Below are 27,894 nucleotides of genomic sequence, written 5' to 3'. Positions count from 1 at the left end.
CTGTTCTGGAAGTCCAGGATCACCTCCCTAACTGTTCAGTGTCCCCATGATGTTGACTGCATGGGTGTGGCACCTCAGAAACTTGTCATTCAAAGGAACTGAATTTCTATTTAAATGCTGGTGTCTACAGGGACTGTGGGTGGTATTTGAATTCATTATATCAGTAAGTTAGGATTTCTTTTGCATGTGTCTCGTTTCCTTTTGGGGAAAAAGTCTTGATATATTCTGTTGTAAAAGTGTTGTGGTTTGGTGGTTTTTTTGTGTGTGGGTTTTGTTTTGGGTTTTTTTTGTTTTTTTTTTTTTTTAAAAGCCTCATCAGAAATGAGTCATTTGTACTACCTGCAGTGGTGGTTTGGCTCTGCATCCTAGAAGTCCTTTTCAAGCTAGCAGAGCCACTTTCAGGATTGTGCCAACTAGTTTAAGGACTCTTCCTCTGCTGAGGAAGCTGCATTCCTACTTTCACCTTCCTGAGATAAGATTTTTACCAGTAAGAAAGTGATTTTGCTGACTTTGCTGATAAGGCCATATATGAATTACACCCATGGGATTTCGTAGTTGGTAATCGAATGCTCTAAACAATGATTAGACAGCCAAACAGTTGTTTTCAGGAAAAAGTTAAATATCTGATAAACCTTATCATGCCCAATACTGATCTATTAAACCCACTTGACAAACTATGTATCTTGAAGAAATTGTGATATTTCTTTTTTATAATTGGGTGATATGCTTGGTGGAATAGCAGTATATGTAGTTTTGGGGGGATAAATGGTGCATTTTAATTCGTAATAGTCTTATTATAAGCTAGTGTTGTTTACTAATATGATCCAGTTTTAAGTCTGTGATACAGATATGTATTCTCTTGAGGATAAGATTTTTTTAAAGTCAGTTCTCACCGTTATTGCCCCTTGATATTTTAGAGTTTGACTTGTTTAGAGGTTAACATCTAGCATGGTCTATAAACTACGTAGTTCTCAGACTTCCTAGTCTTAGACCTTTCACTGTTAAAGTTGGTATACTTTGGCCCTGTTTTTCCCTGCGTTAGACACACATCGCTTCTACATATGAAACCATTAGCAGCATGTAAAATACTGATGATAACTATTGATGATTACCATAGCTCTTACTGTGGCAGATCTCATAGCAGCTCTGGAGCTGTTTTCTGTCCATATAACTTGTACAGTGGTATAAAGGTTGAGCAAAATTGCAGTACGACAGCCTTTGAGAGTCTCCTTTTCTTTCCTTGAAGGAAAAATAGGCTCAAACGAAAAAAAAAGCGCAGGCAAGTAGCTTTCCTCACTCTCTTCTTAAGGAATCTTTGGCCATTAAGCAGACTTTCTTGGGCAGGGAGGAACTGTTAAACTAAGTACCTTTTACCTGAACACCCATCAGCATACTAAGGTTCTGTCCTCAGATGAAACAGAAGTAATTATCTTATCAACAGACAAACAGAAAATAAACATTTCTGAATCTCTTTGTTTTTTCCATAGAGAGACTTTCAGCATTCCCTTGGTACCTCTTGGCCTGAAGGAAACCAAAGAAGTAGACTTTACAGTCCCCCTCAAGGTAAATTTCAAAGACACGTTTCAGAATGAATAGTTAATAGAAATAACTTTCCACTTCAGAATTGTTTAAAGAAGTAGAAGTAATTTATGTACAAATTTATTTTTTTTTTAATTTGCCTTAAAACTGAGATCACAAGTTGAAAAATTAACCAGCAGTTATTTGGGTCGTTGCTAATACCTGACTAGGACAAAGAGTCAGAAGATGTTACAGAAAATCCCACTTTAGAGATAGGGTTAAACCAAAGAGGAAAAAAAAAAATTCCTTCAACAGTTTTTGGTTCCAGTAAGACTGTTGGTTACCACTCTTAAGTGTGAAAGGAAGTAGGAATGAAGGTTTCACTCAGCATAATGCAGTGATACCCCAACTTGCACTAGCCAAGCTAGCTCAGTTGGGAAGCAGTGGTGCAGCATTAACACTTCTTGTTTGTTGGCTAATATACTTTACTGCCTGTTTGAGCCACCTTCTGTATTTTTTTGGCTGTGTATTGTGCAGCGTAGACTTTATCTTGTGGTACACTATCTTATGTCACTGTAGCATTTGTCTTGACTTTACTTTTGTGGGTTAATCTCCATGGTCAGATTATGGTACCACTTTATGCCACTGCAGCTTTGTTAATTTAAGTGGGATTGCTGACAAGAATTTGGCAGTCTCTGTTAACAAGTTTTTGTGGTCACTTGATTCCCTTGTTATTTTAGTTAACAGGGTTCATTTGTCCCTTTCAAAACCACTAAGTGTTGTTGTTTTAAACACCCACTGGAGTTGATGTAATAGGTGTTTGGTTCCTTTGCACCAGACTGAAATTTCTTGTCTTGGATATCAAATCAAATTATTAATGCTATTGTCTTTTTATAGTCTCATTGCTATATGTTCCTATACTATTGACCGGAAAGGAATACATAACATGCAAATCACAACTGAATCAATTTTGTACTGTTTGCAACTGCAGAAGAAAAATTAATGAATAGTTTAGGTTAATTTTAGATATTTCAATTCTTTACTTTTTTTTTTTTAGGACTTTATTTTGGAACATTACAGTGAAGACAGTTCTGAGTATGAAGATGAAATAGCAGATCTCATGGATCTGAGACAAGTAAGTCCAAGTATGGCATATCATGAGGTCTTCTACAGTTGTAAATAACATTTGTATGAATTGGAATATGCCGCTGTTACTTATAGCATACCATATTCTTATTGACTTCATCTCTGAGATATGGAACGTGAATCTCCATCGTCCAAGAGCTTTACAATCTGAGCAAAGAACAGTGAAGAATAGGATGAAGCTATGCAAAATGATTGAGCTCTTGGCACAACTTTGTAAATCTTGCAGATCTAAGATTTGTCTTATCTACTTTTTTTACTATAAAGTATTTTAAATTTAGCAGGACGAGTGTTGAAGTGAATATATCAGGTAAAAGATCGTAGTATTTCTAACTATTGTTTGTTTCCTGTATTTACTAGAACCATAAACTTCGTAGCTTTCATAAAATACCTACAATCTTTATTTAATCAACTGTCAGACTTGCCAAACAGATCCCTTTTGCTTCCTTAATTAACTCTGAGACTTGCCAAACACATACTCTTTGCTTCCTTAAAGGTTATGTGCTACTTCTGTGCAGCTGAAAAACTATTTGGAATGCATCTATATGGCCTTAAGCTTACTGTTCTCAGATTGCACACATTTCTATGATATGCAGAAGTCCAAAGGAAGCAGAGCTTTATCCTTGGTGTTTCAGTATTCATTCTGTAACTCAACAGAGTATACTTTAATCTATTGTATTTTAAGGCCTGCCGCACTCCTAGTCGAGATGAAGCTGGCATTGAGATGTTGATAAGCTATTTCCTTCAACTTGGTTATGTAGAGAACAGATTTTTCCCACCCACCAGGCACATGGGAGTTTTATTTACATGGTAAGTGTGTAGTTTGTGTTTGTCTTTTTTTTTTTTTTTTTTCTTCAGAACACTGTTAATCATTAACTGTCTTCTGTTTAAATTTAAGCATGTCACATGTTTCTCCCCCCTACTCCCTGCAGTGGGTGTTGTAATTTTTTTTTTCAATGTTAAGAGTAAACCTGAATACAATATACCCTTTTCATGCTTAGAGAGAAGCCATTGGCTAGATTATGATTTGGGCTACAGGTTAACACAAGGGGAAAAAGAGAATAAATAATCTTCATTTTGGATAACTGCAGATGTTTCCTGGACTCTGAACCTTGGTGTACGAAGCAGATGGGGAATGGGTCAGACCTTAATTCCCCTCTTCCAGTTTAAGATGATCATTTGGGCCAGAAGAGAGAAGGAGTGGCATAATAAATTAAGTGGAGTGTTCACTGCATCTATAAACAGAGTTTGACTCTGAAATCTGAATTTTTATTTTTATGATGAAAAAAGATGACTACCATGCAGCCAAGAGGAACTGTTAGATTTCTAGTCATAACTGCAAGAAGAAAGTTCAAAATACAAGCTATAGAGGATCTGACCATGCTGCCAATGCTTGATCTTTGGCAACATCTAAGTACGAGAACATAGCAGCACTTATGGATACTTACCCAGCATACTCTCAGCCTCTGTGATGTTTTATAGGTGCTCTTGAGTTAGATACAATATGCTTATGGAGGCACTGCTGTAAAACCTGCCAAAAACTAACCTTCAGATAAAGCTGTTCTCTGGCTTGCAGCACTTAGGTTGTCCTCACAGTACATAGTGGTATTTCTGTTCACCTTCATTTCACCATAGCAGAACAATTGTAAGAATTCCACTGCCCTTTTGAAAAAAACAATAAAAATATCTGTTGTTTCAATGGACTCAGCTAATCTTAACACTACTTCTGATATCTGCTTCCCGAGGTATGATTCCTTCACAGGTGTCCCAGTGTGTCAGCAAAATCTGTTGCTTGAAAAAGCTAGTATTTTATTCAACATTGGAGCCCTCTACACCCAGATTGGAACAAGATGCAATCGTCAGACCCAGGCTGGACTTGAAAATGCTGTTGATGCTTTTCAGAGAGCTGCAGGTACCAGTTTAAAAATATTGGGAAGGTCTTTGTGCAAATGATCCTAATCTCATCCTGACATCCTGCAGATTTCTGCATTTTTCCCCTGCTTCGTGACACAAAAAAGGAGGAATAGGGAAATTCAGGAAGCCTAATGAAGAGCTGAGATGATGAAGCTTTAATTCAAAACCTGGAACTGTAGTCTGAACATGCAGATAAAGACAGTGGATACTGTGGTTAACGATTAATGAACTGCAGTTCAAAGGTCCCGAGTAATAGCCCTAATGTTAACTGCTTCATTGTTCATCCTTTGTTTCACCAGCATAGCTGCTTTTACCTCAGTGATGTTACATTGGTGTAAAATCTGTACAAGAAACAACTTAAAGGGTTGATAAACGGCTGAAAACCTAGTTTTTCCATATGGTCTCTTCAAAATTAATCTTACTGTGTTTTCCAGTGAAATTTGCAATTCACTGGAAGTCGACTACGTATTGTCCATAGATTCTAAAGGCAAACAGGTTCAAAATTAATCAACCAATCTCTATCCCAAGTGAAGAAAAATACAAATTCTAGTAAAGGGAATCATATCCCATGTTATAGAAGCTTTTTTTTGTGTGTTGGGTTTTTTTTAACTAGATGTTCTAATTTTTCTGTAAATGTCAGCTGCGTTACACATAATGCTTAAAGACATGACCTATGTAATTAATGTGTACTGTAGGATTTATTTCTGCACTAACAGTCTGTGGCTGTTGTTTTCCACTCTGTGGGTAGCTTTATGAGCTACAAACTGTGGACCACAGAGTTGAATTGTCATAAAACTCCTCTTCTGAATACAGAGCTATCAAAAAGATTTTATAATATTTCTTCACGCATTTATTTAATAAACTGGATTTCAACCTTTGTATTTCATTTAAAAGAAATTTCAGTACTTGAGAAATTTCTCCATTTTGCTGCTCCTGCTTCCATTTTGCAAATAAAAACTCACTGCTTTTCATTTCATTCAGCATCTTTATGGAACAGAATTAATTCACAAATTGAAATGCATCATTTGCTACCATAGTACCTTTGCAGGGCCCCAGAGCAATGTGCTCAGGAGGCATTTCATTGTACCAGTGCATGGCTGCATGACACTGTTCATTATGTTGGTAGAGACATGATGGTATGTGTTACCATTTCTCGGTGCTGAATACAAAATGTTGCACAGAGTTTATCCTCAACAAAGCTCTCAGTGTGTATATGCATACCGCATAGCAGAAGTATGTTGAGAACAACAAAAAAAAAGTTTGGTGTTTTTTATTTTTTTTGGTCCCTGTACTTTCAGTTCCTTTCAGTACGGCACTTCGTCAGTACTTGGGATGTGCCTGGCAAGTCTGGGGGGTTTTTTTGGTGCAAAAAGGCAGAGGTGGCCATAATTTGAATTTGTGTAAGGGCATATTAGTAAGTTAAAAGTTACAAGTGTAGATAAAAACAATTAAAAAAATCTCAGAGACTGGTAGTAGGAAAATGCAGCACACCATGGCCAGAAACAGATGTAGTGGCAAGAAGTAAGATTACAGAAGCTGGGACACTTAAAAAGCAGAGGTCTTATCATTATACTTTTGTAGTATTATCAACAATTAGCAGGCTAGTAGAACTCACTAAACCAGTTGGATGACGTGCTTGCTGAAGGTTATGCTTTCATCTGTGAAACTGTTACTTAATGTTTGCACTACAGTTAGTGTTTTTTTCTTAATTTGATAAATTATAGAAATTATTAATACGTTGATAGAACCAAATGTCTAGAGCAGAATCTAATTTTACCCGATTGAATACGCTGTTCTAGCTTACCTATGGGGATGGAGCTAAGCTTTCGTTGGGACACAATGCACTTAGCAGCGTCTGAAAAGGAGATTCATAATTAAGTTTATACGTTTTTGTTTTTTCCTTCCATTGAGGGTTCTACTGTCACCTTCTTATAGTTGCATAGATTTCTTTTCCTTTCTTGTCCTATAAGGCCTAGCCTACCACTCCCACGTACAAGTCACAATCAGTTTGGCACAGCTTTATGGTCTGTCACAAGAACAGTTAAAGCAAATCTGAAGGTATTGCCCGTAAAACTTGCAGCTTCTGTTGCTCCTCTGAACTGTAATTTTGAGAACTGTGTCTGGAGATGTTTGATGGGAATGCAAAGCAAAACCCTTAGGTCAGTTTAATTTCATGTGTACTAAGAATCCCTTCAGACTGCTATAGTGCAATTCTAGAAAGCATGCTTTCAGTCTTTATTATTATGGTACATCCGAGAATTAAGTTCACTTGTTTCTGTCTTGCAATGCTGACAAAACTATTTTGTAATTTCAGGACTCCTAAGCTACTTAAAGGAGACCTTTACTCACACACCAAGTTATGATATGAGCCCAGCTATGCTTAACGTACTAGTAAAAATGATGCTTGCGCAAGCTCAAGAGTGTGTTTTTGAGCAGATTGGTCTTCCTGGAATACGCAATGAGTTTTTCACACTAATGAAAATGACACAGGAAGTTGCCAAGGTAAAATATGTGACTTCAAATTTTGTCTTTAAAATAACTGTTTATAGTGCTGTTACTAGCTACAGTCTCTAGTAATAGTAACAGAATTTATTAAACCTAAATGTTAACAACCATTACTGAAAACCAGAAGTAACAAGGGACAGCTCACAAGCTACCATGAGAATCACAACCTTTCAGAAGATTAAAATGCAAATAGCTGCAATTTAAATATCATTACTTTAGAACTCTTATGATTTGTTTTAAATTCATAATTAATGAAGTTGAATAGGAAGATGCTGGAACACTTGGGCAGTGAACTGGCCAAAGGTTTTTTGCAAGCTATTTATCATATTGCTCTTTCAAACAGTACAGATCTTGTCCACAGAACAACATACAAAAGGACAGGTTTGTTTGTGTAGTTCTGTTAAGCATTGAATACAACCTGTCTGTTATTTCCCAGCAGCTGGAGGTTGTGCAAACCTAAAAAGCTTAAGTCCAAAAGAATAACTAAATTGTAAGTGGGGGAAGGACCCTGATGAGCAGAGTCGGATTGATAGCTGCAGAGCTGTCTTGGGGCTTGCCTGAAAAATGGAGAGGCAGGCTGTGCCCCAGAAGGTAGCATTCATAGTTGGCTGAAGTTGTTGACCTCAAAAATCAGGTATGCCAACAAGACAGAAATATGCTTTCTGAGCCATTTCGGAGTAGCAGATATATATAACTGGTTCCATACTAGATAAATGGGCAAAGCCTTTCCTACCAACCCTGTAAAGCCACCCTGACTTATCTGTAGGATTGATTAGCTGCAGGGGAAAGATTTTTTGATTCTGCCAGGTGGAGTTGTTTGATCATTCAAGCAGCATTCACTGCTTGAAAAACTGTTTTATTTCCTCTGCATAAAGGATAGTAGCCCAGTTTTAACTAGACCACACAAACTTAAGGCTAGATACAACTCCACAGTTTCAGAAGTGAAGCACAAGCCTACTGTATAAATAAAATCCTTCACTCTTTTTCTCAGCTGAATTAACCTGATGAGATGTATTTGTAAATTAAAAACCATTAGTGATATGGTGTTTTTATTGAACTCTGAAACCATATAGATTGACTGACTTACTCCAGCTGTTCTTGTAAAAAGATTGATTTACTTCTCTTGTAAGGGAAAAACCAGAGATTTCAAATTTTCTCAAAACATATTTCCAAAACTTTCTAACTATCTTCTTCCCCTGCCCCTTTGATGTGGTACATATGAAATTATCTTAAGCCTGAATATAATATCCCTTAACTTGAACTCCTGATAGCTAATGTTAAATTCTCATACTTCAATTCTGTGCTTTATTTTAGGTGGGAGAGGTTTACATGCTGGTTAACACTGCAATGAATCAGGAACCAGTGAAAGAGAATATCCCCTATTCCTGGTCTAAACTGGCACAAATAAAGTCAGACCATTACAAAGCTCTGGCGCATTACTTTGTTGCCACCATTCTGTGTGACCATGAATGTAAGAATCATACGTTTACTATATATATTAATATAAATAACAATAACAAACACATAAACAGTTATAATTTGGTCTATGAATAAGACTAGGACCAAGGAATTTTTTGGGGTTTCAATATATGTTAATCTGTGGCCATTTTCCCATTCAGGTATGAAGCCATGCTTTTTTGTCCTTTACAGAAGAATGTGAAAGTTCAATAAACTAACTTTTGCAGGAACAAAAGGAATATTATATCCATTGTATGCTACTGAGTTGTTCCATTCTTGTCAATATGTTCTGGCATATAAGTATTACTTCTATACTGCAGATGATAAAACTGATAAAAGTCCTAAAAACTTGAAATTCCTATCAATACGTGTGTAAAAATATTTGACTGCATTTGGAGAGAAGGTAGTAATAACTACACACCAATACATGTAAGGGAACAGGGCACCAAGAGATGTGTAATGGCTAATGTTCTATATCAATTATTATAGTGCAGTCTGGTGATGATGAAGATCAGCAGGAGAAAGCCTTGTCCCAGTTGTACGACTACCTGCCTGAAGGACTGATGGTTCTCACCGTTCTAAAGGACAAAGTTCAGAGAAAACAATTAGGTAACTGCTAGTTTCACACAGCTACTAGATACAGTTTGAAAATTATCTTGTATTTATTGTCTGTGGAGGACAACCAGCAGTTTATAATTTTTTTCAGGGAAAGCACATTTACGCAAAGCCATTGTTTACCACGAAGAAGCTCTAAGAGTCTGTGGTCTGTGCAAAAAGCTTCGAAACATTGATGTTCTTCAGGAGGTTCTGACAGCTGCACATAAGCGCTCGCTTCTCAAATATGCTCAGCAAGAGACAGAAGATGACTTTCTCAGTCTAATCCAGGCTCCAGATATCCTTCGTAAGTATACACAGCTAGAAATAAAGATATCTAACCATACAGGTATATGCTTTCATGGGGATGTGCCTTTATTTTATATATGTATGCACATATATAATACATATCCATACATAATGTAGAGGTTATATACTGTACATTTGAGTTCAGATTCCGTATATGTTTCCCCAATCATAGATAAATTAATTTTGTTACAGCTGCTTTACAGTGTTTCTGTCTCTGGCCACATCATTTTCTGGGGTAAATAACAATGGTGATTATTTAGAACTCAGCTTTTTTTACTGACTATCTTATGAGCTAGAAAAAATGGGGAAACTTTTAAAAGCGAAAATCATACAAGGAAAACTAGTAACTGTTTCTTGTAGCACAACTCTTAACACTGGTCTAAGTTGTTAACTCAATTTGACTGCTATTGATTATTCTACCTTAGTCCAGCTCATCCAGGCTCTTTATCTTTTGGAAGCAGTAGGAAAGAATGAGCTCTGTTTTTAAATATTACAAAAAAGAAAAATTAAAGAGGAGAATAACATAGCTGAGTTTGGGTGGATTGTTTTAAGTTTCCTGTATTAATACTATGAGCTCTGAAGATATTTTTAAGGCAATTCAGGTATTTGTCATGCACATTTCCACAAAAATGACTTTTTCTACAGCCTGGTAAGGATTTAAGAGAAATTGCTATCTAGCTTGGAATGCAAGAAAAATAAATTTGTATGTCTTCTAACTCATAGCTGAGAGAAAATTAATTTGTTTTTCTTTTTCTTTTAGCTAAAACAGAGCACAAAATAGAAACAATTCCTCCTCAGTTTTCCAAGGTGAAAGTTAAAGACTTCTTTCGCAGGCTGGTAGGTAACATGCTAATGCTGACTGACCTCTGTCATTTTACTAAAAAGTATAAATTCACTCTAACCTAAGGGAAGGGACATAAGTATTTTAGCCTGAAAAAATGATCCTGTAGTAACTGGGGTTTTTTTTCAGAAGTTGTTGGAGTGATCAATCCTAGCTTCAGTGGTGTAAGTCAACTTGAGACTAGTGAAGAATAAAAGTGCCATTTGTATTGGCTTTGTACAGCATTTGTTCCTGATAACCCTTATGAAAGTCCCATGAAGTTTCAGTGGATAATTGCCTTAAAGGTTGGGAGAAACATGTAGTACTTGGAGATGGGCAGAATGTGTAATGCTGCATGCTACAAAACCGGTCTTTCAGGTGGCTCTGTGTCTGTCAGTAGGAAAAGGGAATTGGGAGTTGCAGTTAGGATCAGAATATGCAATGTTTCATGAATCAATTCACCACCTCCAAAATAGAGTAACAGAGGACCCTAGAGCCTGCTGCAGCCAAAAGATTCTACACGCCTTAACAGAGACCTCAGAACAACTTGGCTGTTGCTCTCATCCCACTCTTTGAAGTATCACCTGAACAGTCATGATCAAGTAGGACTGAGCACTTCAGGAGACACCTTAAACTTCTGGGATAAATCTCACTATTCCATTTCAATGGAAGTAGCTGGAAGTTAACCTGAGTAAAACCTACATAAGATGAGCTTAAAGCATTATAACTTAGAAAAATAGAAATGCTTACTTACAGATGACAGTAGACCACAATGTGCCTGCTGCTGTGTTACCTCCAGGGCCCGCTGACAGTGTTCTCAGCCAAGCAGAGATGGACAGCTCCACGTACCATTCACATCCCCCATGAAGCAGGAGAGCTAGGTTTCAGTCTTAAAGGAGGATCGCCGGTACAGATTTATTGTCTTGATCCAGTTTGTTCAGCAGCGGTAAGTACAGTGTTAACATTTTATCTTCAGACTCTAGCATTGCAGTCTCTTGAACGTAGCTCTAGCTTGGCCATACTGGTATATGGAGTATTTATTGAGTTCTACTACATGTCAGTATAGTCAATTAATATAATCTGAGCACATTTTCAGTGCTATATACACCTTAGATGTTGGAGTATCCACATCCCTGACATCACATTAAACTAGAGTTGATTTCTTCCTCTGTTCACACTTAATAGATAAAAAGCTCCAATAATAAAAGCAACTGTTATTCCCCATCTAATTCACGAAGTTAGAATGGATAAAGGCTTTAGAAAGTAGCAACAACAATAAAGATCAGGAAGGGAAGGCAAGGTAGCATGTGCCCAAGGAAAAAGAAGGGAAAAAGCCTATTATTGGCTTCTAATATGTTGTTGTTTGGGGGGGGAACAAAGGGATAAAGCGGCATTCAGTGATGAGCACAGTTTAGCTATAGGAAAGACAGAAGCAACCACAGAAGTACAAATAAATACTGAAGAAACAGAAGTTAAAAACTGGATAAAATATCTCATGGGGGGTGATAGGGTAGCAATAAACAGGTTTTGTTTACTTAAGGAGAAAAGTGAAAAGGACATAAAAGAGCCAACATTGGAGTATGCCAGAATTACATTTATCAGTGGTTACTCAAACAGGTAATTGTGTACATGAAAAAGTTGCATGTTTGTATGTTCTGTATACGCTTTTGTTCCACGTGCCTGGCTAGACAATGGTTTTAGGGCATCTAAGAGGGAAATGTCTTTAGGGCAGATACTATATGATGGCAAAAACATTTTATGCACCTTTATAATTCCAGATGATAACCTGTGCAAATTTTTTTGACAGTCAATGGGCCTAAAAGAAGGTGACTACATTGTTTCAGTTGGTGGTGTGGATTGCAAGTGGCTTGGAGTGAATGAGGTGCTGGAAAAATTCAGAAGCATGGGAGAGCAGCCCATTGAGATTGAGGTTATCAGTTGCCAGGATACAACAGCATCTATGGTATGTAATGAGGCAAATATGTTTTGCAGATCGGATATGTGAGAGTTTTTTGTTTCCTGGCTTCACTCCCTGATTAACGTTTACTTTCATGTAGTCAGATATCCCCCTCCACCAGTGAATATATGAAGCATTCAGGCATGTGTTCAGTTTTAAACAGTCTGTTTAAATCATCATGGCTTAGCAAGCTAAAGTACAATCTGTGTGCCTAAAAATGGTTGGGTGGTGGGGTTTTTGTAGTGGAGCTACTTATATTAATTGCATTATAAATTTCAGGGCATGTTTTATTTTCCCCTAACTTGTCCCAGAGGATGAAAATACTACCCTGTTCAGCACTGGAAAAGCCACAATGAAATAATAATGGAATGAAATAGAACATTCAAGACTATGTGCTTATTTTCTATGCACTGTTAACATAAATGATCCATGACTTTTGTATTAGATCACGGATTAATGCATGTATTTTTTATTTTGGTGGACTTTAACTGTCTAGTTAAAGTTACTAAGCTACTGTAGAAGCTTTAGACTAAGGAAGAATGATCACAAGATCAAAAAAAGCTAAGCCTCAAATAACTTAAACTTATCTGTAGTGTGAGAGAACCTGTAGTTCAGCTAAATTCACTGCTTTGTGCTTCTAACATTCCCTGGCATGCTTAGGCACTGAAGTATTGTTGCCTTAGAAGTGATCAAGGCGCATTTAGTGCTGCTAGATTTTCTTGGTTTAAGAAGTTGATTTTCCTTATTGGAATTAAGGAATTGCATACCTGCCATTCCAAACTGCTACTGAAAACAAAAGGCTAGAATATAATCAGATTGCTTCAGGGTACAAATTGCTATATAATGAAATTGCTTCAGCTGAGGTAAGACTGAGATGGCTGTGCCTTTGGGGTATCCCAAAAGAATGTCCTACAGTAGTAGCTCTTGTTGTCATAGTTGCAATCAACATGGTACCTGTCCAAAGTCAGCAAGACGACTCCACTTCTGAGACCTGTGCAAGGGCTACCTCCTTAGGCTTTGGAGGGAGGTCAGTGCATATATCGTACAGTTATGCTAGAAGCCAGTAAATGCTAACTATAACATAACATGTGGAAAAGACTGGCAAGTCCCTTTATGCTTAATGTGGTATATGAGCCCAGACGGGCAAAATACCAGAATCACATCCCTCTGAAGGGTCTTACGTTCAGTTAGTGTGTCATTAGCATAGAAAGCTTGCTGTAGTCTGCCTTAGAAAACTATTTGCACAGTAATCTTTTATCTTCAAAATTTTGACCCATTTTGGGTGACTGATTCTTATAATGCTTCTCTTTTTCCTACAGCATAGTAAGAGTGCAACTTATTCCGTGGGAATGCAGAAGACATACTCCTTAATCTGTTTAGCCATGGAAGAGGATAAGAGTGATCAGACCAAGAAAGCGCCACTGAAACTGCCTTTTCTAAGTTGGGGAACTAAGAATAGACAGAAAGCTGCAAGCACCCTCTGCCTTCCTTCAGCTGTGGCTGGAAGTTCTCACAACAAAAAGAAGCTTTCTCCCTTCACACTTCTGAATACAGAAAGTTCATTGTACTGAATCTTTCAGAAGGATCTGTTAATGTGGTGTTTTCCTTTAAAATGTATATTTAAAAAATTGATCAATTTTATCTTTATATATACACATGTATAAATTCAGACAAATGTGTCTTGAGTGTATTGAGCCACTATGAAGGTCACAGGCTGGCAAAAACTGTACACTTAAGTATTTGAAAGTTAGAATGAAGTGGTTTGGGAGGTATGTAATAACAAGTCACAGATGATGAAATTGCTTAGGTGAGGACTGGATTCCTTTGGAATTTCAAAATACAGTCTCATGATTGATTTTCTTTATAACTATGATAGGAGTTATTTATTGCAAACTTGATGCTGCATGCAAGACAGTAGGGGACATATTAAAGGATCATTTTGCTGTAAAAGTTCAGAGTCAATAATAAATTACTTAACACTAAAGAAATATCTTAAAAAACCACAGGTGAGAGAGAATTATGTTATTCAAAGAAAACAGCCTTGTGCCAAGGGGCAGTGTCATGTAGTTGTGGTTTTTATGCATAGGCATTCAGTTTGAAAGTACGGGGTGTATTCTACTGACTAGTTAATTTAATTCTGAAAGAGAATTAGAAAGCTTAGAAATCAAAAGATCTTTTGAACTACAAAAGGCTTTTACTCTGCTCTTTTCCTGATATAGGTTACATTTTTAAATGCCTGCTGATTCAATTGTTAAAAACACACTTTATTCCAAATTTGAAATTATTTAACCTATTTACCAAAAGACTTGTATCTCATTAGTCATGATAAAACCTCAGACCTGACATATTCCAGTATCTCAAGAGTACATAAATTGTGGTGGTGCTTTAAAATATGAGAAGAGTGCTTGTGAGTCTAAGTGGCAGCATGTTTATTTACCATCACTCCAAGTAAAAAACCCAAATAGATATAAAATCCTCCTCCCATTGGAACAATTCATGAGCAAGTGTTGGCTATATATATTAAGGAAGAAGACAAAAATAACTGCCTGAGCATTTCTTTGAGATTATTCTATTTTCTGAAATTGAAAGTAATTGAAGATTGCTAACACTGTAGTGTTAGTTAACATTGCCATCTACAGAGTAGATATATGCTGTTTGATACTCAAAACTTAAGAGGAATGTTTGCATCTGGGTGTAAACTTCAAAGTTGTTTACTTTTAGTTTATTATGTAATAGGTGTAAATATGTTGATGACACTTATTTAAGAACAAAAATCAGATGCTGCCATTTAGTAGTAGCATTTTGATTTTGCTATAGCTTGGATGATACAGTATAATTTACAGGTTTTCACTGTTGCTGCTGGCATACCTCTTGCATGTTTCTGAAATGTTGCTTACAAAGATCTAAGAAACTATCTTTCTTTATAAATTCCTGTATTATACAATATAAACTTTTCTCTAAAACTTGCATGCTTACAAAGAGTGTTAACATATTTCTAGAGTTTCCCTATAAAGGTTACATTAAAAAAAATAAGTTGTAAGTTACCTGTGACTCACTTATCCTCAGTAACTATTCTTCATGTGTATTGGTAGTAGCACTTCTTTTACACACACAAGCAGTAGCAGTCACCCACTGCTACGGAAGACCCGACCCTGCCATACAATATTCCATACAGAAGGTATTTACTTTGCCTATATGGCTGAAACTACTATCCAGCTCATTAAGTCTTTAGCAAAGTCGTATGACTCATCCTTCCAGCTCTTCACTCCCCCTACAAAGCTAAGAGAGCTGGCTGACATCATTGCAAGGCCACTCTCCATAATCTTTCAGAAGTCATGGAGAGCAGGGGATGTCCCAGAGGACTGGAGGAAGGCAAATGTTACCCCTATCTACAAGAAGGGCTCAAGGGACGATCCGGGTAACTCTAGGCCCATCAACCTTACTTCAATCCCGGGGAAAGTTATGGAATGAATCCTCCTGAGGGCCATCACAAGTCAAATGAAGCATGTGATTGGGAAATGGCAACATGGCTTCACTAAAGGCAGATGGTGCTTGACAAACCTGGTGGCCTTCTATGACAAAGTGACTGGCCTGGTTGACATGGGGCGGGCAGTGGACATTGTTTACCTGGACTTCTCCAAGGCCTTTGATACGGTCACCCCCAGTCTCCTCCTGGAGAAATTGATGTGTTATGGCCTAGGCAAGTGGTCTGTGCAGTGGGTGGGGAACTGGCCAACAGGCCGTACCCAAAGGGTGGTGACAAATAGCTCCTTTTCAAGTGGCAACCTGTCACTAGTGGAGTCCCCCAGGGATCAATCTTGGGCCCAATGTTATTCAATATCTTTATAAGTGATCTGGATAACGGCACCAAGTGTAGCCTGATGAAGTTTGCTGATGACACCAAGTTGAGTGGGGAAGTAGGCACTCCGGAAGGGAGAGCTGCTCTGCAGGAGGATCTGGATAGGCTGGAGGAGTGGGCCAGCAAGAACCTTATGAAGTCCAACAAGGAGAAGTGTAAGGTCATGCACCTGGGAAAACATAACCCAGGAGTGCAGCACAGACTGTGATTCACCTGGCTGGAGAGCAGCTCCGTGGAAAGGGACCTGGGGGTCCTGGTGGACAGGAAGCTCAACATGAGCGAACAGTGTGCTGCTGTGGCCAAGAAGGCCAACAGGATGCTGGGTTGCATCAAAAAGGGCATCACCAGCAGAGAGAAAGAAGTCATTATCCCGCTCTACTCAGCGCTTGTCAGGCCACACCTGGAGTACTGTGTGCAGTTCTGGTCCCCGCTGTACAAAAAGGATGTGGACAGGCTGGAAGGGGTCCAGAGAAGGGCCACCAAGATGATCAGAGGACTGGGAAGCCTGCCATATGGGGATAGGCTGGGAGAGCTGGGTTTGTTCAGCCTTGAGAAAAGGAGGCTCAGAGGGGATCTCATCACCATGTACCAGTACTTAAGGGGTAGCTACAAAGAAGATAGAGACTCCCTTTTTACACAGAGTCACATGGAGAGGACAAGGGGGAATGGATAGAAGTTGCTCTTGGGGAGATTCTGATTGGACACGAGAGGAAAATTTTTCACAGTGGGGACAGTCACCATTGGAATAATCTCCCCAGGGAAGTGGTTGACTCGGCCCCGTTGGCCACCTTCAAGAGCCGTCTGGACAGGGAGCTGGGCCATCTTGTCTAGGCTGTGCTCTTCCTAGAAAGGTTGGACTAGATGATCCCTGAGGTCCCTCCCAATCTGTAATTCTGTGATTTCTCTTAGCCCACTACAATAATCTTCCTGCAACTATCTTTCCCCTTTAGCTGCATGATTAACTGCCTTTCCAACCCTATTATCACAGCCACTAGCCCTTGAGGAAAGGTTGGGGTGGGGGTCTTTTTTTATTTAAGCACCACCACCTCCAGTCCAAGTGAAAGTTCAGGCCTCTCAAGTGCCATACAAATCCATACTTACTATTGTCTGTCAGCTAACTAAGCACTCATCCTGCACTGAGTGGTAGCTAACAACTAACTTAAAGCAAATACTCATTTCACAGCAAGCTAGGTTCTTGTTCAGACCACAGGAATACTTGTGACAAGTTTCTATCCACAAGGATGTATAGGGCTGTCCTGGTTTCAGCTGGGGTAGGGTTAAATTTCTTCATACTAGCAAGTATAAGACTATGTTTTGGATTTTTGCTGGAAACAGTGGTGATAATGTGGAGATGTTTTAGTTGTTGCTAAGTAGCACTTACACTGGTCAAGGACTTTTTCAGCTCCCCATGCTCTGCTGGGTGCAGAAGAAGCTGGGAGGGGACACAGCCAGGACAGCTGACCCAAACCGACCAACGGGATATTCCATACCATATGACGTCATGCTCAGTATATAAAGCTGGGGGAAGGAGAAGGAAGGGGGGACGTTTGGAGTAATGGCGTTTGTCTTCCCAAGTAACCGTTACGCGTGACAGAGCCCTGCTTTCCTGGAGATGGCTGAACACCTGCCTGCCCAGGGGGAAGTCATGAATGAATTCCTTGTTTTGCTTTGCTTCTGCGCGCAGCTTTTCCTTTACCTATTAAACTGTCTTTATCTCAACCCACGACTTTCCTCACTTTTACTTTTCCAATTCTCTCCCCGTCCCACCAGCGGGGAGTGAGTGAGCGGCTGCGTGGTGCTTTGTTGCTGACTGGGGCTAAACCACAACAGTCCATTTTCGCGCCCAACATGGGGCACAGAAGGTTTGAGGTAATGACAGATTTGATTGGAATGCACTAGATGGAATTTATAGCTGTTATTGCTGTTTAGCTATTGACTGGCTGGCTTCTGTGCTTGCTATGGGGCTTCCCTGACTTACTGTATATACATACACTGTATGCCTTAAAGTCTAGTGCTCATTAGTGGCACTTTTTGCTGTCGCTGCTTGCTGTACTGCTTATCACCTTACCCTGCCGGGCCTGGGAACATTCTGGTAACAGCCATGGCGATGCGCCTGGGCTGGCAGATGGCCAGGGCCCAGCTGCTGTTTTTATGCTGCTGTACTGGGGAGGCTGGAACTCCAGTGTGAACTCAAGTCAAAGGGACTGTGACCTGTGGATGAGTCCATGTGGGAGCAGGACACCCCAAAGCATCTGTGGCTGCGTATAAGCCCATGCCAGAGCAGGTATATCTCGAAGCATCTGTGGCCATGGTTATGTCTGTGCCACAGCAGGTATACCTCTGAGGCAATTGTGGCCCAAGGATAAATCCATCTTGGGGAAGGTACACCTCAAAGTGTCTGTGGCTGTAGGTAAGTCCATGCTGTAGCAGGTACACCTTGAATCATCAGTGGCTGTGAATGAGGTCATGCCAGAGCACCTCAAAGTGTGTGGCCATGGATAAGCCCACAATGGAGCAGGCTTACTTTTGGAGGGACTGCAGCCATTGGAAAAGCCATGTTGGAGCAGGCCTTGGAGGGACTACAGCCATGGGCAAGGCTGTGTTGGAGCAGGTTTACTTCTGGAGGGGCTGCAGCTGTGGTAAGGCCATGCTGGAGCAGGTCTATCTCTGAAAGCATGGAGGCCCATGCAGGCGGCCACGCTGGAACAGGCACACCTCGAAGCGACTGTGGCTCTGGATAAGTCTATGCTGCAGCAGGTGTGCCCCTGGAGAGACTGGCTCCTGGGTAAGGCTCCACTTGGAGCAGGTACAACCCTAAAGGACTACAGTCTGTGGATAAGTCCAAACCAGAGCAGGGGCAAGGGGTGGAGGTCATTACAATTTTAAACCTGATGGTCTGATCCAAATGGACCAGAGGTGGAGACTGTAGTGGAAATACCTTTAAATTGTTCTAACCCAGGATTTGCGTTACATATTACGGAAATTACTATAGCAGAAACCCCTTGTTGCTAGCCAGGCTGGGAGTAAGGGGAGGAGTTCACTGCAATGTTAAAACATATAACCTCGCCCAAAGGGGCCAGGGGTGGAGACTGTAATGGATATACCTTTAAATTGTTGTAACCTGTGATTTGAGTTGCACGTTACAGGAATTACTATAGCAGAAACCCCTTGTTGCTAGCTCTAAAAATAAAGGTTTGCAATAGATTGGTAGTTCAGCCTGTAACTCCATTAGTACTAATTGTTACTACTTTAATTGAACTTTATTTAATGCATTGAACAGCTGACCATTTGAAGTAGTGAAAAGGTATTTGCCTTGCAACATCAATAGCCACACACCTTTAGATGTAAAATCTGGTCTCCATAGCAAAGTGACAAAGTCTGGGAGAGAGGGAATATAATCTGAACAGATTTCTAAAGAAGCTTAAGCATTCCCTAGTTGTCAGAAAGTAGTGCCTTGTTCTGTATATCTGGAAATTCTGATGTTTATTTTCAGTAATTTAAATATTTATGGCCAAATTATATTTTCATCCTAAGTAAGAAATCAGTACAAGTAACAGCTCTACCTGCTGTCCACACTAACCGGTGGATGAGATTGATTACAGTGGTGCCAAGTTTCTATTGTTCACTTCCTTTTAGTTTACAAAAGGGAGTTGAAAATCCTGCTCAACTGCCTTCCTGCTGTGATCAAAAACCCAGGTAGTATGAAAGAAGCTTTTCACACACCTCCTTAATGGGTGCATAAGGCAAAAGGCAATTTTACCCTTACTAAGTAGGATAAGAATATAATTTAAAATAAAATGCAAGACATCAGGAAAACCAATCCTCCTCTTTACAAATAACTCTTGAAAAGATTTATACTGGAAGAACGGGTTAAATTATGAATTGTCATCAAAGCTTCCCATATTACTTTCTTTGCAGCAATTATTATAATTGATATAATTAATACATTATAACTGATAATGTGTCAAAATATATTGTAATTTATTATAATTATCCTAACCTCTATTCAAAAGTGCAACATGAATTAACCAAGATTTTGGATATTAGACACAAAGGAATAAATTCGATAACAACCTGTGAACTGAAAAAGGAACCAGAGAAATAAGTTAGTGTAAAGGTAAAGATGTATTCCAGTAGGATCGTCCAAAGGAACTCCAAAAAGTTATAAATCAAAGATATTACTAAAAAGCAATGTACGCTAACTTTTTAAAAAGTACTGTAACTCACATTTCCAGTTACTGAGAAGATAACCCCACCCACATACTAACAAAGTGGTTATTTCTGGAAGGCAAAACCAAGCAAGCAAACTGCTTTTCCATTTTTTTCTGTGGATGCTGAAAGAGACAGCTTTCTCTCAGTTTTTTGTACAAGATAGACGCAAAACACTTTACTACCCTCTTTCCAAGGTAATTTTCACAGCTCAATCTACATGAGCAGAACAGCTGTAAAGAAGCAGCAGCAGAATAATATCTAGACAGTCCACACCCTCCAGCTGTTACCAGGATTACAGAAATTACCATAATATGTGACAATTAAAAACAAAATTCTGTAATTCACAAGAAACAACCAAACAAAAAGTCTTTGTTTTCCAGAACAGCACTAACATATGCATGTCAGGAACATAAAAAACTGTAAATTTGTTGTGCTACTGTTTGTCCAACCACAAGCTCAAGCTCTTCGACAGATGCATTACAAAGCCGGTGGATGCTTCCAAAATGTTGCAGTAAAAGCAGAGCTTTTGTTTTCCCAACTCCTGGAATTTGTTGCACTGTCCGAAACACTGATGGCTCTGCCAGCTGAGAACGCTGTTTACGAAGAAAGGGATTACTGCTGAGATCCTTACTTTGTTCGCGGACCTGAAGCAAAACAAGACCATAAGGGACGCTGAGTGCCCTCTGCTGGAGCTGTGCTTTTGGTTTGTCTTAAAAGAGTTCAATACAACCAGTAGGAAGTTTTTAAAACAAGCTCCCTCCTTAAGTGTGCACCGTTATTGAGGGTTTTGATGCAGATCCACAAAGTCTTATTAGGAAACTAACAGTTTCTTAATACCAACCATGAATGAAAACAATGACTCTGTCATCTTTTTGATGCAATCAGAGAAACGATAAAAGAAAAGAGAAACAACGTAAGAACACAATTTCCCCAGCCTGTCAAAATCTCAAGCCGTTTTTGACAGCAAACTTAAGCGAGGATTGCCTTAAGCTATCCAGTGGCATCTCAGCGCAAGATCACATTAAAAAAATATATCCAGTATTATATTCTTCAACTTTTTCTTCATTGCTAAATAAGCCCTCTTTCCACTGAGCTATACTATCACATTACAGTTGCAGGATATTTATTCCTTACATTCAAACAACAAAAAATGTTGTGTTACTTTATGAGCCCAGGTATTATTTCTGAAATGAGTGATGATTGCAGGAAAACAGGTAATTCTCCTCCTGTCTCATATTTTAAGAAGTGTTTGTCCACTGACATAGAAACTTACTAGCTGGGTAATAAGCTGAGATGCTTCTCCTTGATTTGCCACAGGAAGCAACACCATTCCAAGTTCCAGCACAACAAGCTTTTGTACTGCTAAGAAGTACTGATCACTTATTTGGGTTCTCTCCACAATTACAATTCCCACAGAACTGCTGGCCTGTATTGAAAGGAAAAAAAGAAGAAAGACCTTGTTAATGACAAGCTGACACAATGCAACAGAGAGCAAACTTCTGCCGCGTGTAAGCTGCCTGGAAGCAAACCAGAGGAAGAACAGAAGTTGCAGGAACAGTACTGAGGTTTAATACAGCATTATTATACAGCTGCATAATTTTTCAGTTTTCAGGTGGAAATTATCACAAAGGTTTACCTCCACTAGAATTTAAAAGTAACACAAAAATGTTTTCAGAAGCATGGAATAAACAAATACTGATTTAAAACTTTTCTCTTTATGTAGTACTTACATTTCTAAACCGAACCAATCTTCGTTTGAATTCATCCCCTGCAACCAAATCTGCTTCCGAAATATATAAAATGCAAGTTCTGTTTGAAAGATGAAAATCCACAAGTCCCAAGCCATCTTCAAAGATGAGTCTAATTTTCCCTTAAGGTGAGATTGTTAAAAGAAAAAAATACAGTAGTGGAAAAAAAAAACCCTAATAATTACTTCACAGCACAACCGTCCTAATGTGTCTTGACAATGAACTTCATATTCTTTAAAAGACTTTCTTCTCTCTAGGCCAAACTGGTACAAGCAACCCAAAGCACTGTATGATGCCTTCAGTAATGCCAATTAATAGGATTTTCAAATTACAGATTTGAAAGTGCTACAGCTTCTCAGTAAACTCTGGACTTGAACACACTGATTCTGAAAGGATCATCTCAATTTAGTTTGCTGTGCCAACTGATATAGCACAGTCCCAGTATCCATGTAAATTCAAGGGTGTCCTGGTTTCAGCTGGGTGGAGTCAGTTTTCTTCCTAGCAGCTGGTACAGTGCTGTGTTTTGGATTTAGCATGAGAATAATGTTGATAACACATTGATGTTTAGTTGTGCCGAGCAGTGCTTACACTTAAGTCAAAGACTTTTCAGCTTCTCATGCCCCGCCAGTAAGAAGTTGGGAGGGGGCAGAGCCACGACAGCTGACCCAAACTGGCCAAAGGGATATTCTGTACCATATGACATCATGCTCAGGATATAAACTGGGAGGAGTTGGCTGGGGGCCAGCAATCGCAGCTCAGGGACAGGCTGGGCATCAGTCCGCCAGCAGGTGGCAAGCAATTGCATTGTGCATCACTTATTTTGTATATTCTTTTATCATAATAATTATTTTCCCTTACTTTTCTGTCCTCTTAAACTGTCTTTATCTCAACCCACGAATTTTACTTTTTTCTCCCCGATTCTCTTCCCCATCCCACTGAGGGTAGGGGGAGTGAACGAAGGGCTGTGTGGTGTTCAGTTGCCTGCAGGGTTAAACCACAAAGGGACTTCAGTGGAGGTGCATATTCACAATAGCCCCCCACTGCTGGGGTTCCCAGGAAGCAGATGCTTCTGCTTCCTCACCACTGCGCTCAGCAACTATGTAAATATGACAGAACCAATCATGTAGATACATGAGAGACAAAAGGGAATTTTCAGCCTGCTAACATAGGCTGTACCACAAATAAGGGACCAGTCAGGCACAGAATAAAGCATGTTCTAGCTAATCTTAACAACACTAGGTGATGGAGAAGAATGCTTTGTCTGAATTGTTTTTCCTCTTACAATTTGTTTCTGCTTACCTTGTAGCCTTTGGGCTATCTCTGACCCTCTCCACTTCTCATTTCCAATCACATGCCCAAAAGGAACAACTATAGATCCTGATGTCACAGGAAAGTTTGCTTTTGTTGTCATCAGACCTCCTTTAATCTTCACTTCAGTAGCAGTTACACCCTAGAAAGAAATGTGGAAGAGATATGAACGCACTTCATAAACCTGTTCCAAACAGTTTTATTTTTAGAATTTGTAAGATGGAATACTCTGGAAGAGACACCATCTCCTCCCCAAAGCTACCTTAAGCAAAGCAACTGTTTACTGTTTACTTGAAATACAGGCTGTCCGTTTGCAAATTCCACTCCCAATTTTGCCAGTCAATCTGAGAAACACCTGAAATAGGACACAGACGGTAAAAACCCCACCGTGCCTTCATCCACCCTTGCTGGGAGAAAGTCTGCTTCAATTACAAAGCTGACTCCAGAGGCATCTCCAGTCCTCAGCTGGCAGAAGTCTCCAGACAGATTATTAGAAGGTAGCTGCTGGGAAAGATTATTCTCGGGTTTGCCAGCTTTATGCGGCGTTCTGGCTTTAGGAGGAATGGGAGTCTTTGACACTATGGTACGGCATAAGGAAAAGAGCCGAAGACGAGCCCGCACCACCGCAACAGCCCCCTGAGCCGCACGCTGGAGCCCAGCCCGCAGCGGGCCCTCATCGGGGGGCGGCTCCGAGAGGAGCGCGGGGCGGCCACCGCCGGCCTGCCCACCCTCTCTCCTCCAGGGGCCGCACATGGCGCGGCGCCGGTCAGCTGGAAATGGCCCCGCCACCACCTTAGGAGAAGCCTCGCCTCACCACCGCCCGGCGAACAGCCCGCCTCGGAGCGAGCACGCCTGTCTGACAGCGGCCGCCGCGAAGAGGCAGCGAGAGCTTCGTCACCCGTGAGCGAATGAGGAGACAGGATAGGGCGGGCCGCGTCACTGGTAGGTTGCTACGGCCGGAGGATGGGTGAGTAAGGCGCATCCTGATTGGGGGATCGCAAAGCCGCAACAAATCCGCCGCGCCGTTGTTACCAGGCGGGTCGTGACGGGGGAAGCGTCTGAAGCGGGGAGAAGGTAGTGGGGAGGTGGCGGTGGAGCTCAGTCCCGGTCCTGATGGCGTTTAGCTTCAGGAGAGGCCGGAAGGGCCCCTTCGTGAGTATTACCCCGCCCGGGCGGGCGCCGATCCCTGGGAGCAGGGCCGGGGGGCGGCTGCGCCCCGCGGGTGGCGCCGGCCGTCGCTGAGCTGGGCTGAGTAAGAGACGGGGAGAAACATAACTCCGGCGCGAAGAGATGGTGGTGTCCGGAGGCCGCTTGCGGGTGTGCTCCTTCCCCTAGGCCGAAGTAGGTGTTCGCTGCCTTAAAGCGAACTGATAAGAGCGCCCAGTGAAAGCTGGGAACAGCCGGCGGTTGGATTGTCGGCAGTGGTGCGGGCGTTACCTTGTAACGTACTCGCAGTAATGGAAGGTTGCTTAATATTAGAATGAAAATAAAATATTGATCTTCTGTTGTTGTCTTACGTTTGCATGCAGGGATGACAGCATCCTTTTGCCTCAGCTGTATTCCCCGGTAATTACAATAAGACATCTACTATTAACCGCCTGTAGGAAACAAAATGGTGCATGCCCGACTGACTTCCAGAATTAGAGAGCAGTGCGTTTGCAGGATAAGACCGAGTAAAAAGACAGTCTTTGTAATGCACCATTTAGTTATTTGATGCGGCTTCCTGTAAAGACAGAAATATATCCCTGGTCGCCTGTTCATTATCCTGTTGGAGAAGACAATTAAAGAATAGTAGCCAAAAAAAACCCCACCAAAAAACCCAAACACACCTCTGTAGCAGAAATAGTAGAAACTTAGCCTGTTTTACTCCAAAAAAAGTAACATCTGTCTGAAGGTGATGGACTTAATTATGACATGGTATTTTCTGCTGCATGGAGAGAGGACAAGAGGCAATGGGTGCAAATTCAAACACAGAAAATTCAACTTAAACATCATAATAATAATTTTAAAAAGTACTGTGAAGGTCATCCAACGCTGGAACAGGTTGCCTGGGGAGGTTGTGAAGTCTCCACTCTTGGAGACACTCACAACCTGACTGGACAGCATCCCAAGCAACCCTTTCTTGCTGACCCTGCTTTGAGCAGGGACTAGACATCTCCAGAGCTCCCTTCCAACCTCAACCATTATGTGATTCCATTCAAAGTACTCTTTGTAGAGAACTCGGGTCCTGGTCTTTCTAAGCTGGTATTTAATGTTATCATTTTTAAAAAATTGTTGGGTTTGCTGATAACACATTGGGATTTTTTTTAATTTGGGCTGAACCTTTGACTGCGAGGCTTGTTTAGTGATAGTTTGTTCTTCTGTCTCATACTGCTGTGACTGAGGATTACTTCTGAATGACAAGACTCTACAAGAAAGGGACTAATATCGTTACTCTGAAGCAGGGTTCAGATATTTTGAAAAAAGTTAATTTCTAGTCTACCTTTTTCCTTTAATATATACAGTTAAAAAATGAACTTGAGTAACTTAAAACTCTGTTTTTGCAGATTATCATATAGTGGGTGGAGAACCTACAGTCATGAGTCTTATGTAAATTACATTTCTAACCTTCATTAGCAGCTGTTCATACATGTTAAAGAGTTAAACTTGGAACCATTTCAAGTCTTCTGTTTACATTAATTGCATGTAGTTGTTCTTTCCTTTTATATTATTTTGCATTGTTAGTTTTTGTGCATGTTCAATTCTGTGGTTTTTTTCATTGTGATCCTTAAAGTCATTGTCAACTAATTCTATTTTAAATTGTTTAGAAACATATAGCTCATGGCCTGGTCCCTGCTGCTACCATAGCTCCTAAACCTGCAGTTCCCCGCACCCCTTCCCCTCGTAGTCCAAACCCTTCTCCAGAAAGGCCCAGGTAGGTTTTGATTTTTTTTTTTTGTTTCGTTAACTACAATAGTATACTAGAAAAGCATGATTAGAAGAATTGCATGTCCTTGCTGCAGTATTTACATAAACCTTTTCATAAATAGATTTTTAATTGGGGCAGTTCCCATCTTGAAAGTTCAAAGATATCTATTTTTCTCCCACTCCTAAGAATGTTAAATAATTAGGACAATTACCATTATGAATATGTAAGTTACTATAAATCTGAGTCAATTAAAGACAAATGAACTATTTAAAGGTAAGACTATTTTTAATTTGGCCACTAGAGTAGAGTGTAGGACTGTGGCAGTACTAGTACCGTCTGTCAGGAAACTTTAACTCATTAGAAAAGCATAAATTAAGTGTTACTAACATGCCATTTTATTCCATATTGAAAAAAAAGCAGGGACTTGAAAAACTGGCATGTAAAATTATGTTAGATTAGATTTGAATTAGCTATGTAGGCAAGTTACATAAAGAGAAAATACAGATTTATTTTTATTTTCATTTGTAGATTCTTATAGTATTTTTCTTTTATGTTTTGTCTATGTTTAATTTCTATGGTCTTTCTAGTGTCTGTAACATTCCTACTTAATCCTAGTTCACTGCTTCTTCCTTTTTGACCTCCAGTTGTTGTTGTTATAGTCGTCAGCATTTCTCTCCTTTAATCTTTGTTCCTACTAGTTTTTTCCTTTGCACCTTACCCTTCTCTATACCCCACAGCATCCCACAAATAGGCACTTCTCTCTCCTTACGCTTGGCCTAGTTTGCAGTGTGGCAACATTTAATAACACCTTCAGAGTCATCAGTAAAAGGTTCAGAGTAGGGAATAACAGAAACTAGGAAACAAAGTAGCAAAACATGGAACACTTTTTGAACACAATGCCAGGTAGTATCCTTATGGCTAAAGTCAATGTTAAGTACTGTAAATGATTGATGTCAATTTTGGGAATGTAACTCAGTATATTCCATGATTTTCATGCATGTGATTTGGGAAAACCAATAGGTATTGTACTTTACTCTTAGATAGCTGTGTTACGATAGCTTGCTGAGTTTTGTGCTTTACTTTGAGAGTTAATAGTTTATAACCAGTCCCTTAACACTTCCAGTGGTGTTTAGGTTTGTTAACTGTGAACTTTTTGCTGTGCTTAAATAGTGAAGACGTTCTGCAATGGAAGAAAATCTAAAATGTGGATCACAGAGAAGACATCAGTATTGTTTCATTCCTTTATTCTGTTTTCTTCCAGATCTGCTCTAGCAGCAGCTATCCTTGCAACAACACTAACAGGGCGCACTGTTGCTATTCCTCAGCCTCGGCAGAGATCACTGTCTGAAAGCGACTCCACCTACGTGCAACAAGAATGCTTTGAACCATACGCGACAGTCTCAGAGCTCAGAATGGGGTAGTGTGTACTTTCTGTTTTGATGTCTTGTATTAGAAATAGAATCCGTCAATGATATAATTTTACCAAAGAGTTACAGCAAGCTAATTCAACTCATAGTGTTACTTTTTTTCTCACCACATCATAAACTGGGGCTGAGGCATCTACAGTCCTTATTCCATTTCTTATAAAGTGATGTCATGCATACGATCTCCAGGGAGGGAGATTTGGATTGTACAGCAGTC

At 39.9% G+C, this 27,894-nt stretch overlaps 3 protein-coding genes across 15 annotated transcripts in view; 2 read left to right on the top strand and 1 right to left on the bottom strand.

The window, feature by feature from the left end:
- Positions 1-15,269, top strand: part of RHPN2 (rhophilin Rho GTPase binding protein 2) — a 30,997-nt gene extending 15,728 nt beyond the window's left edge. The window contains exons 4-15 of the mRNA XM_064459544.1: positions 1,488-1,563; positions 2,576-2,653; positions 3,347-3,471; positions 4,407-4,573; positions 6,890-7,077; positions 8,395-8,551; positions 9,028-9,147; positions 9,245-9,439; positions 10,202-10,278; positions 11,061-11,207; positions 12,069-12,224; positions 13,538-15,269. Of these exons, the coding sequence (XP_064315614.1) occupies positions 1,488-1,563; positions 2,576-2,653; positions 3,347-3,471; positions 4,407-4,573; positions 6,890-7,077; positions 8,395-8,551; positions 9,028-9,147; positions 9,245-9,439; positions 10,202-10,278; positions 11,061-11,207; positions 12,069-12,224; positions 13,538-13,789 (1,738 nt within the window). The 3' untranslated portion in view covers positions 13,790-15,269. The remainder of the gene's footprint in view (positions 1-1,487; positions 1,564-2,575; positions 2,654-3,346; positions 3,472-4,406; positions 4,574-6,889; positions 7,078-8,394; positions 8,552-9,027; positions 9,148-9,244; positions 9,440-10,201; positions 10,279-11,060; positions 11,208-12,068; positions 12,225-13,537) is intronic.
- Positions 15,270-20,034: 4,765 nt separating this feature from the next.
- On the bottom strand, positions 20,035-24,271 carry FAAP24 (FA core complex associated protein 24). 7 transcript variants are annotated; one of them, XM_064459539.1, is made up of 6 exons: positions 24,074-24,150; positions 23,608-23,700; positions 23,337-23,487; positions 22,020-22,159; positions 21,563-21,715; positions 20,035-20,933 (listed from the first exon to the last, which is right to left on the bottom strand). In XM_064459539.1, exons 3-6 carry the CDS (start codon positions 23,446-23,448, stop codon positions 20,691-20,693), a joined length of 648 nt encoding a protein of 215 aa, XP_064315609.1. In that variant the 5' UTR covers positions 23,449-23,487; positions 23,608-23,700; positions 24,074-24,150; the 3' UTR covers positions 20,035-20,690. The 7 variants fall into 7 exon arrangements, with proteins under 7 accessions (XP_064315609.1, XP_064315610.1, XP_064315613.1 ...); XM_064459540.1 differs by having other exon boundaries at positions 23,608-23,689; positions 23,787-24,082; XM_064459543.1 differs by lacking the exons at positions 23,608-23,700; positions 24,074-24,150 and adding an exon at positions 24,160-24,271.
- Positions 24,272-24,379: 108 nt separating this feature from the next.
- The window catches only part of CEP89 (centrosomal protein 89), a 45,377-nt gene continuing 41,862 nt past the window's right edge, over positions 24,380-27,894 (top strand). For 6 of the 7 annotated variants that reach the window (XR_010374277.1, XR_010374276.1, XM_064459531.1 and 3 more), the window contains exons 1-3: positions 24,380-24,497; positions 26,153-26,259; positions 27,515-27,670. Coding sequence is in view for 5 of the 7 variants with exons in the window: in XM_064459531.1 (XP_064315601.1) it covers positions 24,459-24,497; positions 26,153-26,259; positions 27,515-27,670 (302 nt within the window). In the remaining 2 variants the exon portion in view is untranslated. The remainder of the gene's footprint in view (positions 24,498-26,152; positions 26,260-27,514; positions 27,671-27,894) is intronic. The other variant, XM_064459532.1, reaches the window with a different exon arrangement.

The sequence above is a fragment of the Phalacrocorax carbo genome, chromosome 8, assembly GCF_963921805.1.
Source record: "Phalacrocorax carbo chromosome 8, bPhaCar2.1, whole genome shotgun sequence".
In the NCBI taxonomy this organism is placed as follows: domain Eukaryota; kingdom Metazoa; phylum Chordata; class Aves; order Suliformes; family Phalacrocoracidae; genus Phalacrocorax; species Phalacrocorax carbo.
This window is presented reverse-complemented; position numbering and strand designations above follow the sequence as displayed.

What these genes read in the sequence shown, in the direction of transcription:
- FAAP24 (XM_064459537.1), bottom strand. Translation starts at nt 24,098, where the DNA reads ATGTGCGGCCCCTGGAGGAGAGAGGGTGGGCAGGCCGGCGGTGGCCGC. An exon ending in CTCAGGGGGCTGTTGCGGTG is followed by an intron (nt 23,488 to 23,966) that starts GTGCGGGCTCGT and finishes ATTTCTTTCTAG; the next exon opens with GGTGTAACTGCTACTGAAGT. An exon ending in CTCAGCTTATTACCCAGCTA is followed by an intron (nt 20,934 to 21,562) that starts GTAAGTTTCTAT and finishes GTTTTGCTTCAG; the next exon opens with GTCCGCGAACAAAGTAAGGA.